Consider the following 14,116-nt stretch of genomic DNA (forward strand, 5'->3'; position numbering starts at 1 on the left):
CGCATCCCGGGCTCCCGGAAACCCTCCCCGGGCCCCCCTGCCCGGGGGGCGGCGCTGCCCGGGGCCCGCCGAGCCACGGGCAGGGTAACCCCAGCCCGCCCCAGACCCTCCCCGCAGCCTCCCCCGCCCCGGAGCCATCGCTCGCCGTTTCACCGACGGGAACCCGAGGCCCCGGGGGTCTGCCGTGCTCCCGCCGCGGCCCCGGGCTCTGCCCCTGCCCCGCTTCCCCTGCCCGTCCCGGCATCGCCGGGCCGCAGGGGGTCCCCGGCGCCCGGCCCGACCCCGCCGTGACAGCCCCGGGACGCGCCCCCGGGATACGCGGCCGCGGCGCCTCCGCGGGAAACTCCGAAAGTTGCGACGGGAGCCGGAGGAGCGGGCGGGACCGGGAGGGAGCCCTGCCCGGGGCTGCGGGCGCACCGAACCCCCACCCCCCACCCCAAAACCCTTCCCGGGGGCCGAGCGCCGGCAACAAGTGGCGGCGGGGCCCGCCGCCCCCATCCCCCGGGGCGGAGCGCCGCGAGCCCCCGGGAACCGGGCGCGGGGCCGCCCGACCGGCCGGGGCCGGGTCGCTCCCGCCGCCGCCGCCGGTGCGCCCGGTGCCCCGTCCCCGCCCGCCCCATTGTCCCCCGCCGCCGCCGCCGCCGCCGCCGCACACAACAAAGCCGCCCACGAGGATGCGCCGCGGCTCCGGCCCGACCGGCCCCGGTACCGGGTCCCCCGTCCCGGTCCCCCGTCCCGGAGCCCGGCCCCGGTCCCACGCTCACCTGCGCCGCGGCGGGACGCGCCGTCCAGCGGGGCCGTGCCGCCGCTCGCCGCCGCCTCCTCCCGCGCCCCGGCCGGCCCCCGACAGCCCCGCGCTCCGGTTACATGGCGCTTTAACCCTGCCCGTGCTGGGCAGCCCCTCCTCCTCCTCCTCCGCCGCCGCCGCCCCCGCCGCCGCACGGCGGGGGAGGGGAGGGGAGCGGGGGGCCCGCACCGCACCGCGGCCCCCCCCCCCGGGGCCCTGCATTCCCCCGGGGCCCTGCATTCCCCCAGTGCCCCGCACCCCCCAGGGCTCCGCACCTCCACCCCCGCCCCGCGGCTCCGCACCCACGGTGCCCCTGTATCCCCCCCCCCCCCCCAGCTCCGCATGCCCCCAGTGCCCCGCACCCCCGCGGCTCCGCACCCCCCCGGGCCTCAGCATCCTCCAACCGCGGCTCCGCACGCCCGGCGCCCCGGTATCCCCCCGCTGCTCTGCACTGCCCGGGACCTCGCATGGCCCAGTGCCCTGCACCCCACCCCCCCCCCCGGTACCCCACATCCCCTCCCCGGGGCTCAGCATCCCTCTCCCGTGGCTCCACAGCCCCCCTGATGTCTCGCACCCTCCCGGGGCTCCCCATCCCCTGGTACCCGCCGGCACCCCGGTGTCACCCACAGTGCCTGGCATCCCCCCGGGGCTCGGCATCCCCCCCGGGGCTCGGCCCTCTGAGCCCCCCACCCCGCACCTCAGCCCCCGCGGTAGAGGAGCCCCCCCGGAGGAGAAGGGGCACCCCGGGGCCGGGCAGACCCCTCGTCCCGCCGAGCCACCCTCTGCCCACCGGCTTTCCATCAGCACTGTGCCCCTCGCAGCGTGGCGTGGTGCGGGCAGACAAAGCCTCCCAAGTTTTACAGTCAGTTTTTGTTTGTTTGTTCTCTCCCGTTCCCGTACAGAGGCGAGACACTTGCGAGGGCTGTGCTGGGGATGAGGAAAACAGCCTGCGCCTCTCCTGCCCAAGACAAAGCATCCAGAGTCCACGTGGGGTATAATCTTCTCTGCTCACTTGCTATTACTCCTAGATCCAGCAGAAAACTCTGTAACAGTAAGAAGAAGGAATATGATTATCCTGGTGTGACAGAAATAAGCTTTCAAAGCCAGGAGGAAAAATGACTTAGTTAGCCAAAGTATCCGAACCCTGCGGGAAGTGCCTGGACCAGCCCAAGGCCTGTACAGCAGGTTCCCCCAGACCACCCTTCCATCCCTGCAAAACACAAGCATGAAAAATGTGACTGCACGTGCAAAAAAAGCCCTGCAAGTGAACAAGAGGAGCAGAGAAACCTGGTCTGGATAAGCCTTCGGGAACACAGGACATTACAGTTCAAATAAACACACACCGCATAAACCTAAAGCTAATTTGCAACTCAAGTTGAGTTGCAGTCGAGTAGATTAAAACCGAGCAAATAGATTTCACTCCTGTTTGTTTTTCCAAATTTGGGAAAGCAAAATGCTTCTGCAGGTTGTGCTCATGAGAGTTTCCAGGGCACTGTTAGGGTGGAATTAGCCCTTGCTCCAAGCATCCACGGGCTCCTCTCCCTTTCTACGGAAACCTTCCTGCCTCTGTTGGCCTCGCTGACCTGCCATCAATCTCCCGCCCGGCTGAAACGCCCTCTTTCTCTCTCTTCCCCTCAGTTATCATTTAATTCAGGAGAGCATGTCTGTGTGTACTGTTTGCGAAAAAGGCCCGGCACCAAACAAAGCAGCTCTGGGCAGATGATGAGCCAAACCCTGACCCTTTTCCCTGCCTCTGCTACACACAACCACAGAGAGATGCTGCGAGTTTATTTCTTAACAGTCAAGGGAGTTTGTATGTCATCTCACAGGGAACAAAGGTACCTCTAAAGACGATTTTCTATTTAGGCTCCTGCCAGACATTTCTGGTACCCTGTGCCAGGCCCTCAGCCATTCCTGCTGAACAAGGGCATGCAGCTGGCAGGCTCTGCCAGGCAGGTACCAGAGCAACCCCACCACCGCTCCCCGCCAGCCCTGAGGCTCTCCAGCATGGACAAGAGGTGGGACATGGCTGGGGGGGCACAGGTCCTCCACTCCACCACTGGAGCAGCTGCGAGAAGCCGGGAAGCATGGCCAGGGCTTACATGAGCAGGGAGCAGTGGCTGGGGAGAGGTGGGGGGTCCCTCCCCACCCCTGGGGGCAGGCTGCACGTCCTCTGCACACCGTGCCACCGACACGTCCCTCCCCGTGACGGAGTGACTCCCATGGGCAGCACAGCCGGACTGCCCAGCGCTTCTGCAAAAAATCATTCCAGCAAGAGCCATTTTCACACCTGGCCGGCCTCCCTTGGCCAACATTTCAAATCCATGGAGCTGGTGACCGACCAGCTTAAAGAGCTGCTCTGTCACCATCACGACAGTCGGGACTGGCAACATCCATCCACATCAAAAGTGACTCCTCATCCTCATCTTCCACTGTGAATGCTTCACAGTGACCGCACCAGCACTTCCATGCATAACTCATCACTCCCGACCCTGAATCCTCCTCCTCACCAAAGGCTGCTCAGCCATTGCCTTCCCTGCAGTGTCCCCGGGTTACGGCACCAGGCACAGCTCTTCTCTGACCACCCTATTCTCCCACTTCAATTTTCTTCCTAAAATTCTCCTTTGCCACCCTGGCCAGGCAAACCAGCACCGTTCCCTGCCCGGAGCTCCGCTCTGGCTCCGATCACCCGCTGCCTCTTGCTTTGCACCCAAGTGTTTAAGTCAGGACCTGCTCCGTGCTTCATAAGCAGCGTGCCTGGAGATCCTAGACAAATAAAACAATTGAACACATATGTGTCATTACCTACAGCCGTCAGCAGCACAACCTCATCATCTCTGGATCTGTGGGTCCCAGATTCCCAGACTCCAGTAACAGCTAAGTGTTGTTTAGTCTTCCAGCAGGTAGGGAGAAGCACCAGCACCATTAAATCTCCTCGAACAGCTGTGAGCTCCTCTAGCAACCCTGGGGCAGGGAGCAGGAGGAACTTTTCCTTTTGCTGAAGCCAGCGGCAACACTCCTGCTGAGTTCAGGCTTCGGGGTTTCCCGTGTCAGTGTACACACGGCACAGCAGCTCTTTCCCAGCCCACAGTAACAATCATTTTCACTGCCTGGCATTCTTCACTGCAAGACCCCATCAGAGCACGTCCTGCGGGATGTGTCCTCCTCTTCCACGAGCAGCTCTGTGGCCTGAGCCCTCACCCCAGCCCCACGCTGGCCGCCTGCCTCTCCACCAGCTCCACCAGTTCCACTCCATCGCAGCTCCCAGCGACTGGCCGCTCCTCACCACTGCTCCCTGGAGAAGCTCTCCTGACCCCGGCATCTCTCCTGAGCGCGGGGAGAGCTGTGCTACTCAGCAGCACAGTGGCAGGGCTCTGGCTGCTGAAAGCAAGGTCGGTCCCCGCTGTGGGAAAGCCTCATCCTGCTGCCATATGTGGGAATCCAGCCTCCAGCCTCCCCTACAGCTTGGCTGGCTTTTCCCATCTGGGGGGAATTGCTGTTTACACGGAGATAGGAAGTGTTATCCCTCCTACATGAAGTTTCTAGCCCTTCCTGTGGGCTGGGCAGGACCGCATGATACAAACCTCTAATAAAAATAAGGTTAAAAATAAGTGTCATCCCTGTAACCAGAACATCTAGAAAGTCTGCAGCTACCAGCGTGTAAACTTCAAACGCAAAGGCACACAAAGAAAAATCTTCAATGCCTCTCTAACAAAGCTGGCCACAAAATCCTCTTTTTCCTAGAAAACAGGATACGCCTGCTACAGCCTAATCTGAAGTGACGAGGCCTCCCCAAACCGCCCTCCTAAGCATATATACTTTTATCAGGAGAAATGCTGCTCCCGGGGGTGGCTGCCAGCAGAGCCCCCCCCCTCCACTCCAGGTCCAGAGCTGTTCCTTCTCTCGTGGGTAAGGAGGGTAAGGGATTATCATCTCTGCCCCCGGGCAGGGGAGATGCAGACGAAGGGGTTTGCCTGCAGTCACAAGGCAGGAGCGTACCAGAGCCCAGCAATGGCGCTTCCAGCTCCGCCGCAACCTTCGCACGCAATGCTTGCAATTACTTACTCCTGCAGCAACATTTGCCTGGGAGCAAACAGTGCAGAGTGTGATGGGGGAGAGGAAGGGACGTTAAACTGCAGGAGAAGCTGAAATCCTGGTCTCAAAGATCTCATTTATATCAGCCTCCCTTGGGAACAGAACCAACCCCTGCAAAGTTTCAGCTGGGCAATCTCCATCGCACCAGCAAGCTGGGAGGAGTTGCAGCATCCCTCAGCCCGTGTGGAGAGATGTTCTCCCGAGTCTACACAGCCCAAGGCAGACACTGCAGATGGGCAGAACACACAGAAGCGGGTGGGCTCAGCACCAGCCAGGGCGAAAGGCGTCTGGGTTTTACCCCCAGTTCATTGACACACTCTTACCTTTCCCAGGCCTTTATCAGGCCAGCAAGTGCAGGCAATGCTTCCCCACTTCAGGAAGGTTCTCCAAGGCTGACCTCGGAGTGACTGCAAAGGGCTTTGAGAGCTTGGGGTAGGATGTGGCATCAGAGAACGGGACAGTGACACCCCAGGATATGATTTCTTGGGAAGATGTAAGAAGGACCCTTCCCCAGGTAACACTCTCCAAGTGCTGAGGAAGCTTTTCAAGTTTTGCAGGTGAAATGAAGCTGAAAAATGCATCTGAGGTAGGGCACATTGCCCCACTGGTTCATTTTGGAGTGCACCATTTTTAATACCCTGTGTGTGTGTGTGTGTGTGTGTGTGTCCCCTCCATTGCTTTTTTGCTGCTGCTTTTGCTCCAGTATTTGTGGTGAACAAGCCCACATATCTGTAACTCCGAACTGCCGTCCTCAGCTCTGATGAGTCGATCAGCGACACGTTCTGCATGACAATGGCCTGGCAGGGACACCCCCGGGGCTGATGGCTGCCAGGGGACACAGGCCACCTGCACCACGCAGGGGCAGCCCTGGGGGCTCTGCCCGGGGCACTGGGGACCATCATCCGCCTGGCATCCCTGTAACTAATCCAGACCGTCACCCTGCAACCTTCTCTTTTATTTGAGCATAGCCTTTTCAGAAATGAGCACTGGCAGAACCAAGCCTGCCTGCCAGCACAGAACCGCCAGCGCCGTACCAGGGTTCATGGCACTTGCATGCCACACTGCAGCCAAACCAGCATCCTGGGAGCTGGGACTGCCAAATTTCCTGGTGATTGTTTGAACAGGATGTTTTGAGCACGTACCTCAACTTAAAGTCTTCTTCGATCCCGTCACTCAACTTTCTCCAAGAATTTGGTTTGTTGCCTGGGAAATTAACGACGTTGGCTTCTCCCTCCTGCTGTACCTCCTGCATGCTCACACAAGTAGGCACGCGTGCAGAGACCATCCTTAATTAGTTCCTAGAGCATCACCCCAGAAAGACACAGGGAACTAAAGATCAGTCACAGGCCGCTCCTGCACGGCTAATTCCGGCATACAAACCAGACAGAAAATTGCCTCTTTCCTTGTTTCAGTTTTTTGGCCACACAGTACAGGTGAATGAATTTTGGTGGTTATGAAAATGTCCAATAATTAACTGCAGTTATTAATTTACACTTAGGAAAATTTACGTAAGGCTGTATGCAACATTTTAAAGCCAGAGGGGAATGTTGGTGTTCACACGCACTGGCATCCCATGCTACCCAGTCCATACATCTCCCCGAATGAGTTTTAGTTCACTATTTTTGAAAGACAAGCATATCCTGTGGTTTAAAAATGCCAATGTGGCCAGTTCACCACAGAACCTGATAAATTGTTCCAATGTGAAAAATCTGCACCTTGTTTTAAGGTGTCCTAAATATTTAGGGTCAAATCCTGCAGGCACGCCCACATGCAATTTTTTCACCTCAACAATCCTATTCCATCGAGGTACACAGTTCCACCCTGTCTATATGAGACAGAAAATCTCCCAGGTGGGCTGGGAGGTAGAGGGAGAAGGAAAAGAAGTGTGAGCGCTATTTCCAGCCAGACCACCAGTAACTATCTCCTAACTCCTCATCATTAGTGGTACTTTGCCGCTTAACTCCTTGTTTATAAACCACTGCTGGGATATCTTCACAATGAAAGGCCCTATAAAATTTCCTACGCTCTCATTTGCAATTGAAAGTGTCAGTAATAAAACACAAGCCTTGTGGGCTGCTGCAGTTTTACCTTCCACAAAGGCTTTTATACGCTGTCCGCCTGCCCGGCAGCCAGTGAACACCTTCCCAGATAAAATGGATCAGACACATTCACACTGATAGTGAAATAACTGCTGGAGAGCTTATTTTCCTGCTCTTGGAAAGCTGGGAGATAGCAGCTTAAGGAAAGGGAGTCTTTAAGGATGGGATCAGCTCCATTGTCCTCTCCGGGAATACATCCAGTTTTAATATTTCCTGGATCGAGGCCTTCCTCCCGAGCACAAACAGAAACAAGAGCGGGTAACAGAGGGTGAGAAGGTCGTTTTACAACTCACCTGCCTTCCTAGACCTTTCTGAATCAAGGAGACCCCCTGCTTATGGGTTATGGTGAGAATCGGGTCAAAATCTCCCTGTGAAACCCTGACCCCTTTGACATCTAGGCACCCCCTCCCTGGCAGTGTCCAAGGCCAGGTTGGACGGGGCTTTGAGCAACCTGCTCTAGTGGAAGGTGTCCCTGCCCATGGCGGGGGGGGTTGGAACTAGGTGATCTTTAAGGTCCCTTCCAACCCAAACCGTTCTAGGATTCCATGATTCTGCCCGTGGGCTGGCGCAGCCCCGGGCTGCCTCTTCCTTACCTGACACCCGTCCATCCCGTGGACACCCGTCCATCCCACGGAGCCCAGCCGTGGGACATGGGCTGCTCTGCCCGGGCCACTGTCACTGTGAGCCTGTGCCGGGCGCAGCACCGGGCAGTGCTGGGAGCAGCAGTCGGAGGGGGAAAATCATACCCGACTTTCGGGTCCTAGGTGGAATTTTCAGGGGAAAAAAACCCATTCACTCTACAAACTATGGTTTTTAAGCCATTTATTTGAGGTTTTCGTACAGAAAACCAACGTAGACTATTCCGCTGTCAGCCAGACCTCCAGCCCACAGGTGAAGTTTAAGCCTCCGCACACTGAGGATAGCCGCAGCTCTCTCCCTTTTTGCCACACTTACCGGGAACCGCGGGTTTTACTTTCCATGGACGTGATCAAGCGCACAAAACTAAACACGTGGCTAGACATCTCTGGGATGGAGACCTTGGCAGAATGAAAGCATCTATAGGCACAAACACACACAGACAGATACACAGGTACCGCAGCTCTGATTCGGGGGTTCCACCGCCCCGGTTTTGGGTAGGAAAGCGAAAGCCTGTCCCAAACCTTCCCGTCCAAAGGAACGGTTCCGTAGGGCCGGGGAACGGCACACCGGGTCGTGCCGGGTTGGGGGGGGGGGGTCAGCCCGGCCGTGCTCCCCGCCGCCCGCGGAGGTGCAGCCGAGGGACCGCGGGTCCTCGGGGCCCCCCCCGCTCCCACCGGCCGCCGGGGAGCCGGGGCCGGCGGCCGTGCGGAAAGTGCGGCCGCCAATGCTCAGGCTGGGGCGGGCGCCGGCGCCGGGACCGGGCGGGGCGGGCGGAGCCGCGGCCGCCGCCATGGGGCTGCTCAACTTCACCCAGGAGCCGGTGCCGGAGGCGGTGAGCGGCGACATGCACAACCTCAACCAGCTCAGCGCCCAGGTGGGGGCCGGGGGAAGGGCGCGATCCCGCGGGGCCGACGGCTCCGGCCGGGGAGAGCCGCCGGTCGGGGCGCCGGGGCCCCGCTACCGGGCCCGGTCAAGGCCTCCAGGCCCCGGTGCCAGGGCTCCCGGGGCCGGGTCTCAGCCCGCTCCCGAGGGCAGCCGCGTTTTCTGTCTGGTGCCGGGGCGGGGTTGCGGATGCTCAGCGTGGTTTTCGGGCGTTCCCGAGGAAGGGGCTCCCGCGGCGCCCCGTGGGATCCTGTGGAGCACCGGTTCTTCTCGGTGGGACTGCACGGCGTGCGGGTGGGGATTGCCACCCCGCCACCCTCCGGTGCTCCCGGCCGGCGGCACACGTCTCGTCTGCCGCCGGGTCACCGGCACGGCGGCACTCGCCTCTCGGGAGCCGGTTCGGCTCACGGTTGAAGTTGCCAGAAGAGCCGAGGCTCGTTTAGCCCGGCTTGCCGGGACCGTGGGTGACGGCCCGGTGCCGCCTCCGTCACACGGGTGACGGGGCGAGGGCAGGACGGGATGAGCCGCTGCAGCAGCAGAGCAGCCAGCCGTACCCAGAAGGTCACGGCCAGCGCTGGTGCCAGGGCTGGAGCTGGCAGAGGGAGGGGATGCTCTGCCCTACAGGCAGGCTCTCCAGCCCTGCCAGCTGCACGCCCAGAAAACTGACGGCAGCGACTAGACCTTCAACCAGGTCTCTTCTTTTCCCGAGTTAGTCTGGTTGCCCCATGGGGTTTGTGAAACATGAGAGGAGATGTTTGCGTCTTTTCCCACTCACAGTTTTTGGATTACGCAGGGTAGAACAGCAGCTTCCGATTAGCCACGAGTCACAAAAGCCCTGTGCGGTGCCAGCTACCAGCTGCACAAACCCTTTGAGAGTCTCCGAGAAGCATCCATGAGCAAATCCCATCCAGAGGCATCTCGTAATGCCGAGGACGGGGGTATCTTACCAGCACGGGAGGTCAAACTCTGGGACCAATGTAGTGGAGGCAGGTGGAGCTGCCTCAAGGTGATATATCACCACCTAGTCGTGGTGGTGATGGGGGTGGCAGGGTGCTGAGAAGTGAAGCGAGTTGATGCCAGACTCCGTGACACTGTCCTGTTTCTTCACAGCAATTCTCGGCGCTGACTGAAGTGCTCTTCCGCTTTCTAACGGAGCCCAAGGAGGTAAGGCATGTGCAGAACACCGAGAAGCGTGTGAATGCAGTTCTCTGGCAAGAAACCTCCAGAGGTAAGATTGTCGTTGCTTTTTCTCTTGAACAGGTAGAAAGGTTTCTGACTCAGCTCTCAGACTTTGCCACCGTGAATAAAATCAGCTTGGGCCCCCTGAAAAACATTGTCAAAAGTATTCTTCTGGTACCTAATGGTAAGTGATACATTTGCATATGCTGCCCTGAGGCCAAACTATTTGGTCCGGTTCCTGCATGCTGCTAAAGTATGTCTTCAGAAATGCGGTGCGCTTCCTTTGCACAATAAGTGCTAATGGTAGCTAATAAATGGCTTAGCATTCAAGAATCAAAAATTCTCCTATTGAAATATCCCTGTTTGGTGACTCAGGCTTTGTATTCTTTATACCCGGCCTGCACACGCATTTCACAGGCTTAGCTAAACTCACTTAAATATCTATGCATTAAATGCAAGCACAACAGTGTGGCAGTGCTTGGTTTAACTTGTACCTGTAAATCCAGACCAGCACAGCCTTGTGTTGGCACTAAATCTTTGTAGGAACTTCCACCCAAGTGACCCGGTACTGCAATTCCTGCAAGCACTGTTTGAGACAGGTCAGACAGTGTACACACCCCTCTAGAGTGAATGGGCTGGAAACCGGTGTGGTTCTAGGCCACGTAAAGGAGACATCTGTCCTTGCAGTCTTGGTTTAGGAAAACACACACGTGTCCAGCAGTTTCTCATTCATAAATAGTGGGGAAGAAGGGCAGGGGGGTTCCCCTTGAGTACCCCAGACTCCAGCACTTTATGAGATTACTCTGATGTTGTGGCTGCTGTTTGACATGATAATGCATCAAACACCTCCACTACACGTTCATCCCATTGATCCTTGTTGTTATTAATAGTCCCTTGCTATTATCCTTCAGTCCTGGTTCCCCATAGCTTTCTTCACAGCAGTGAAGCCATGCACAACCGTTTCCTGCATTTGGTCTAAACTCATTCTACTATCTCAAGCCATTTCTTCTCTCCAGGAGTAGCAATAAATAATTTCCTTTCCTACAGCTGTCTTGGGGGTATTTAATGTGGAATCAGCATTATTCTCCCTTCTCGATTCTGGCCTAGGTGCACTCAGTCCCATCGTTCCCATTTGTGCGCACTGGCTCTAATCCCATTGTAACTTTCCGTTAGCTCTGGGATGCCACAGACAGTATCGGAACAGATTCCAGCAGATAACTTTGCCTATGTGCTACACAGACGGAAAGCCACGTGGGACTGGCAGTCTCTTTGAATTTATGAGATTCCTGCTCTTGGCTTCAGAGAACAGAATCCTTGTAAACTTCCATGTGCTGCCTGTGCCCCAGAACAAAGGAGGCAGGCACAGCAGGGGAAAGTGTTATATGCACACGTTCACACCCATAATCCAAAACACAGCAGGTAGGTCAAATTAGTAGCCTGCCAGCCTTAACAGTTCTCCTTTAACAAGCAAAGCTTCTATAGGAGAGAAAGCAGCAACTTCAAAACACAACCGCTGCTGCCGTTTCCATGGATACCTGCAATGAAATCTCTCCCTCTCTCTCAGGCACTCCCAGAGCCCTGACTTTTAAAGCACTGGGCATCTGCACCGGCAGGCACAACTGTATTTCCTATCTTGAGGAGCTGTGGTTTGTTTCAAAACGCAGCCCAAGAACAGAAGCTTTCTATCGCAGGGTCTCCGTCCCTCCGTTTATTTGACTCAGTAAAGATCGGTTTGACTCAGTAAAAAGTGATTTTTCTTCTTTGCATTGTTTATTCAGGTGCCCTGAAGAGGAATTTGTCTTCTGAACAAGTGAGAGCAGATTTTATTGCTCTAGGTAGGTCACCTGACTTTCACTGAATAAAAGATAATTAATATTTATCACATATAGTAATCTCATGTTTTCTCCCACAGGCCTCAGTGAAGAGAAAGCCAGTTATTTTGCAGAACAGGTATTGATATATTTTTGCTTGTTTCTAAGCTAACAAAATGACAGTCTTTGAGTGGGAACTTGTAAAACCCCGCTGTGATACTGAGATGTCTACACGCTTTGGGTATTTTCTTCAAAACCAACTCAGAATTTTGAACTGAAGATCCTCAGATAACTGATAAGGAACACTTTGTCTGATGGTACTTCTGGTCTGCCGTGGCCTTTACCTCATCGGTTTAGTGATTCCTGCACTTCTGTGTGGCTTTCATTTGATTGTTTTTCTGCTTTGCATGCTTTGAGCCCCGAGGTCATGCAGTTACAGGAACACATGACTTTTTGCACAGATATTGTTACACTGAACGAGTGTTAAAACAAAAACAGTGAGTTTTGTTTACAGAAGTGACAAGGCAGATGGAAATCCTAGCAGGACTCAAACATCTTTGAAAACCCTCCCAACCACATTTGTTTGCCCCTTTGCACTCCTCCACTTTTGGGCTTCTGCTGTCAGTCTGCCTCATTTCTGACTTATGTTGAAATTACAGGTAACATAAATAGGGGCCTCTCTGAATTGATTGCTCGTGTGTGTTTTGCTCTTGCAGTGGAAGGTGAATTCCCCCACCCTAACACGCCTGGCTGTTGGTCAGACGCTGATGATTAACCAGCTGATAGATATGGAGTGGAAGTTTGGAGGTAATAGAGCTAAAACAAAAACTGAATGGGTTGGGAAACCCAACAGCAGCTCTCAGCTGAATAACTTTTAATTTTACAATTTAGCTAACAGATTATCTCCTTTATTTCTGACTCACAGTGACTGCTGGGAGCAGCGAACTGGAAAAAGTGGGAAGTATCTTCTTACAGGTAAATCTCCTACATCAGAGGGAGGTCAGGTTGTAGTGCAGTTAAGGAACAAGCTGCGACCAGGCATGTGGGAAGTACTGGCTCTGAGAGGAACTAGAGGAAAGCTAGAGCTCATAGGAACAAGCTCTGCAACAGTGCATCTGCTTCAGTCTTCTGAGTGCGACTGCCAGCAGATAGCAGACATACTGCTATTTGTTTCTCTTCTGAAGACATCACGTATCACAGAAGTGTAGCCCACTCTGAAAAGCTGTTCAAAAAGCTCAATCTAGCAAAGGTCACACTGTCTTGGGGAAGGAGGGGAAATGTGATCATTTATAAGGACTTCCAGAGATCCTCCCAATGCCTAAGGAATCTATTCCTACAGTGACACTTCCCGAAAAGCCTGTCAAAGATGTGTGTGCTTTGCAGCAGTCTGTGCGTCAAACTCGCAGCAGACTCCTCTACTTCTGTTTTTTCATGGTGCTCAGAATACAGGTCTCTCTGAATTAAAATACCTCTGCTTTTTCTTCCCCCAAGCTGAAGCTGGTGATTAAAAAAGGGAGCCAAATGGAAAACGTTTATATAGGTGAGTTAACAGTTCCGGAGAAGAAGTAAGCATTTGAGTATGTGAACACCCAGAGCTCCCGGGTGTTGCTGGAGGTGGGGGAGCTTTGGGTGCAGACCCAGCAGGGGTCACTGCGAGAACATCGCTGGGGGATGCTGCGGCTGCTCCTGCCCTGGCCTCCGCCCCACCGCAGTCACTCTGGAAGTATTTAGGAACGCTGACTTCGCATCTTTGCATAAGTAAATATAGATATGCCGTGGAGCCATGAAAAGCAGTCAGAGCAGCATGGCAGACGAAGAATGTAAACAATTCCCAAGCGTCGGTTCCTGTTAGGAGGATCCTAGCCCGGAACCCCACGCAGCCCAGCTAGCGTAACAAAACAGCTGCCGAGAGTCACAGTGTCTAATCCTGCCTAGCTTAGGCAAACACGAGTTGCTCTGTGGTAGCACCAGAACGGCTTTTCCAATCTTGGATGTATAACCTGAAATCTAAGACTTGATGCCTCTCTTTTTTTTCCTGCAGAGTTAACTTTGCCCCAGTTCTACAGTTTTCTGCATGAAATGGAACGAGTCAAAACCAGTCTGGAAAGCTTCAGCTGAAACTGCATGGGCCTGAATCGATATCTGTCCAGGATGTTTAATTTCTCCTTGTGGGCCTGCAGATCTGCTCTTTCCCAGCTGACTCTAACACCCTGATAAGAGAAGACAAGGCTGTGTAAGGGGCAGTGGTGTCACGGCCCAGAAGGAGCCATCAATCCTTCAGAACCTGAAACTTTGGCAAGTGCGTCAAAGCAGCTACAAGTCCGCTCATCTCTTTTTTTATACTATTATGAGAAATTGTGGTCAGAAATGTGTGGATACTTGTATTAAAATAGCAAATAAATAAACCCATTCCCATCCTGCTGTATTTGCATCAGAATTTGATTTTGTGAGAAAAAGAGAAACAGAAGCAAAGAATTGTTTTCAAACTTGGAAGAATTAAGCAGAGGACAAGGGAGGCAAGGAGAGCATCTAACCTGGTGAATCACTTAGCGCTTACTTTCAAGCCTCTCGCTTCTCTTGTATGGAGAAATGGATTGATTACATCCTTTCCAATCATGCCTCAT

General features: G+C 55.0%; 1 protein-coding gene across 2 annotated transcripts; it reads left to right on the forward strand.

The window, feature by feature from the left end:
- The first annotated feature begins 8,306 nt into the window (after positions 1-8,306).
- COMMD7 (COMM domain containing 7) lies at positions 8,307-13,913 on the forward strand. Of its 2 annotated transcripts, XM_041122779.1 has the most exons (10): positions 8,396-8,494; positions 9,296-9,508; positions 9,613-9,666; positions 9,763-9,865; positions 11,460-11,516; positions 11,594-11,631; positions 12,209-12,299; positions 12,418-12,467; positions 12,984-13,032; positions 13,534-13,913. In XM_041122779.1, the coding sequence occupies exons 2-10, from the start codon at positions 9,395-9,397 to the stop codon at positions 13,608-13,610; spliced, it is 633 nt and encodes a 210-aa protein (XP_040978713.1). In that variant the 5' UTR covers positions 8,396-8,494; positions 9,296-9,394; the 3' UTR covers positions 13,611-13,913. The 2 variants fall into 2 exon arrangements, with proteins under 2 accessions (XP_029864668.1, XP_040978713.1); XM_030008808.2 differs by lacking the exon at positions 9,296-9,508 and having other exon boundaries at positions 8,307-8,494.
- The last annotated feature ends 203 nt before the right edge of the window (positions 13,914-14,116 follow it).

Source organism: Aquila chrysaetos, chromosome 3 (assembly GCF_900496995.4).
Source record: "Aquila chrysaetos chrysaetos chromosome 3, bAquChr1.4, whole genome shotgun sequence".
NCBI classification, from domain to species: Eukaryota; Metazoa; Chordata; class Aves; order Accipitriformes; family Accipitridae; genus Aquila; species Aquila chrysaetos.

What these genes read in the sequence shown, in the direction of transcription:
- COMMD7 (XM_030008808.2), top strand. Translation starts at nt 8,345, where the DNA reads ATGCTCAGGCTGGGGCGGGCGCCGGCGCCGGGACCGGGCGGGGCGGGC. An exon ending in TGGGAAGTATCTTCTTACAG is followed by an intron (nt 12,468 to 12,983) that starts GTAAATCTCCTA and finishes TCTTCCCCCAAG; the next exon opens with CTGAAGCTGGTGATTAAAAA. An exon ending in AATGGAAAACGTTTATATAG is followed by an intron (nt 13,033 to 13,533) that starts GTGAGTTAACAG and finishes TTTTTCCTGCAG; the next exon opens with AGTTAACTTTGCCCCAGTTC.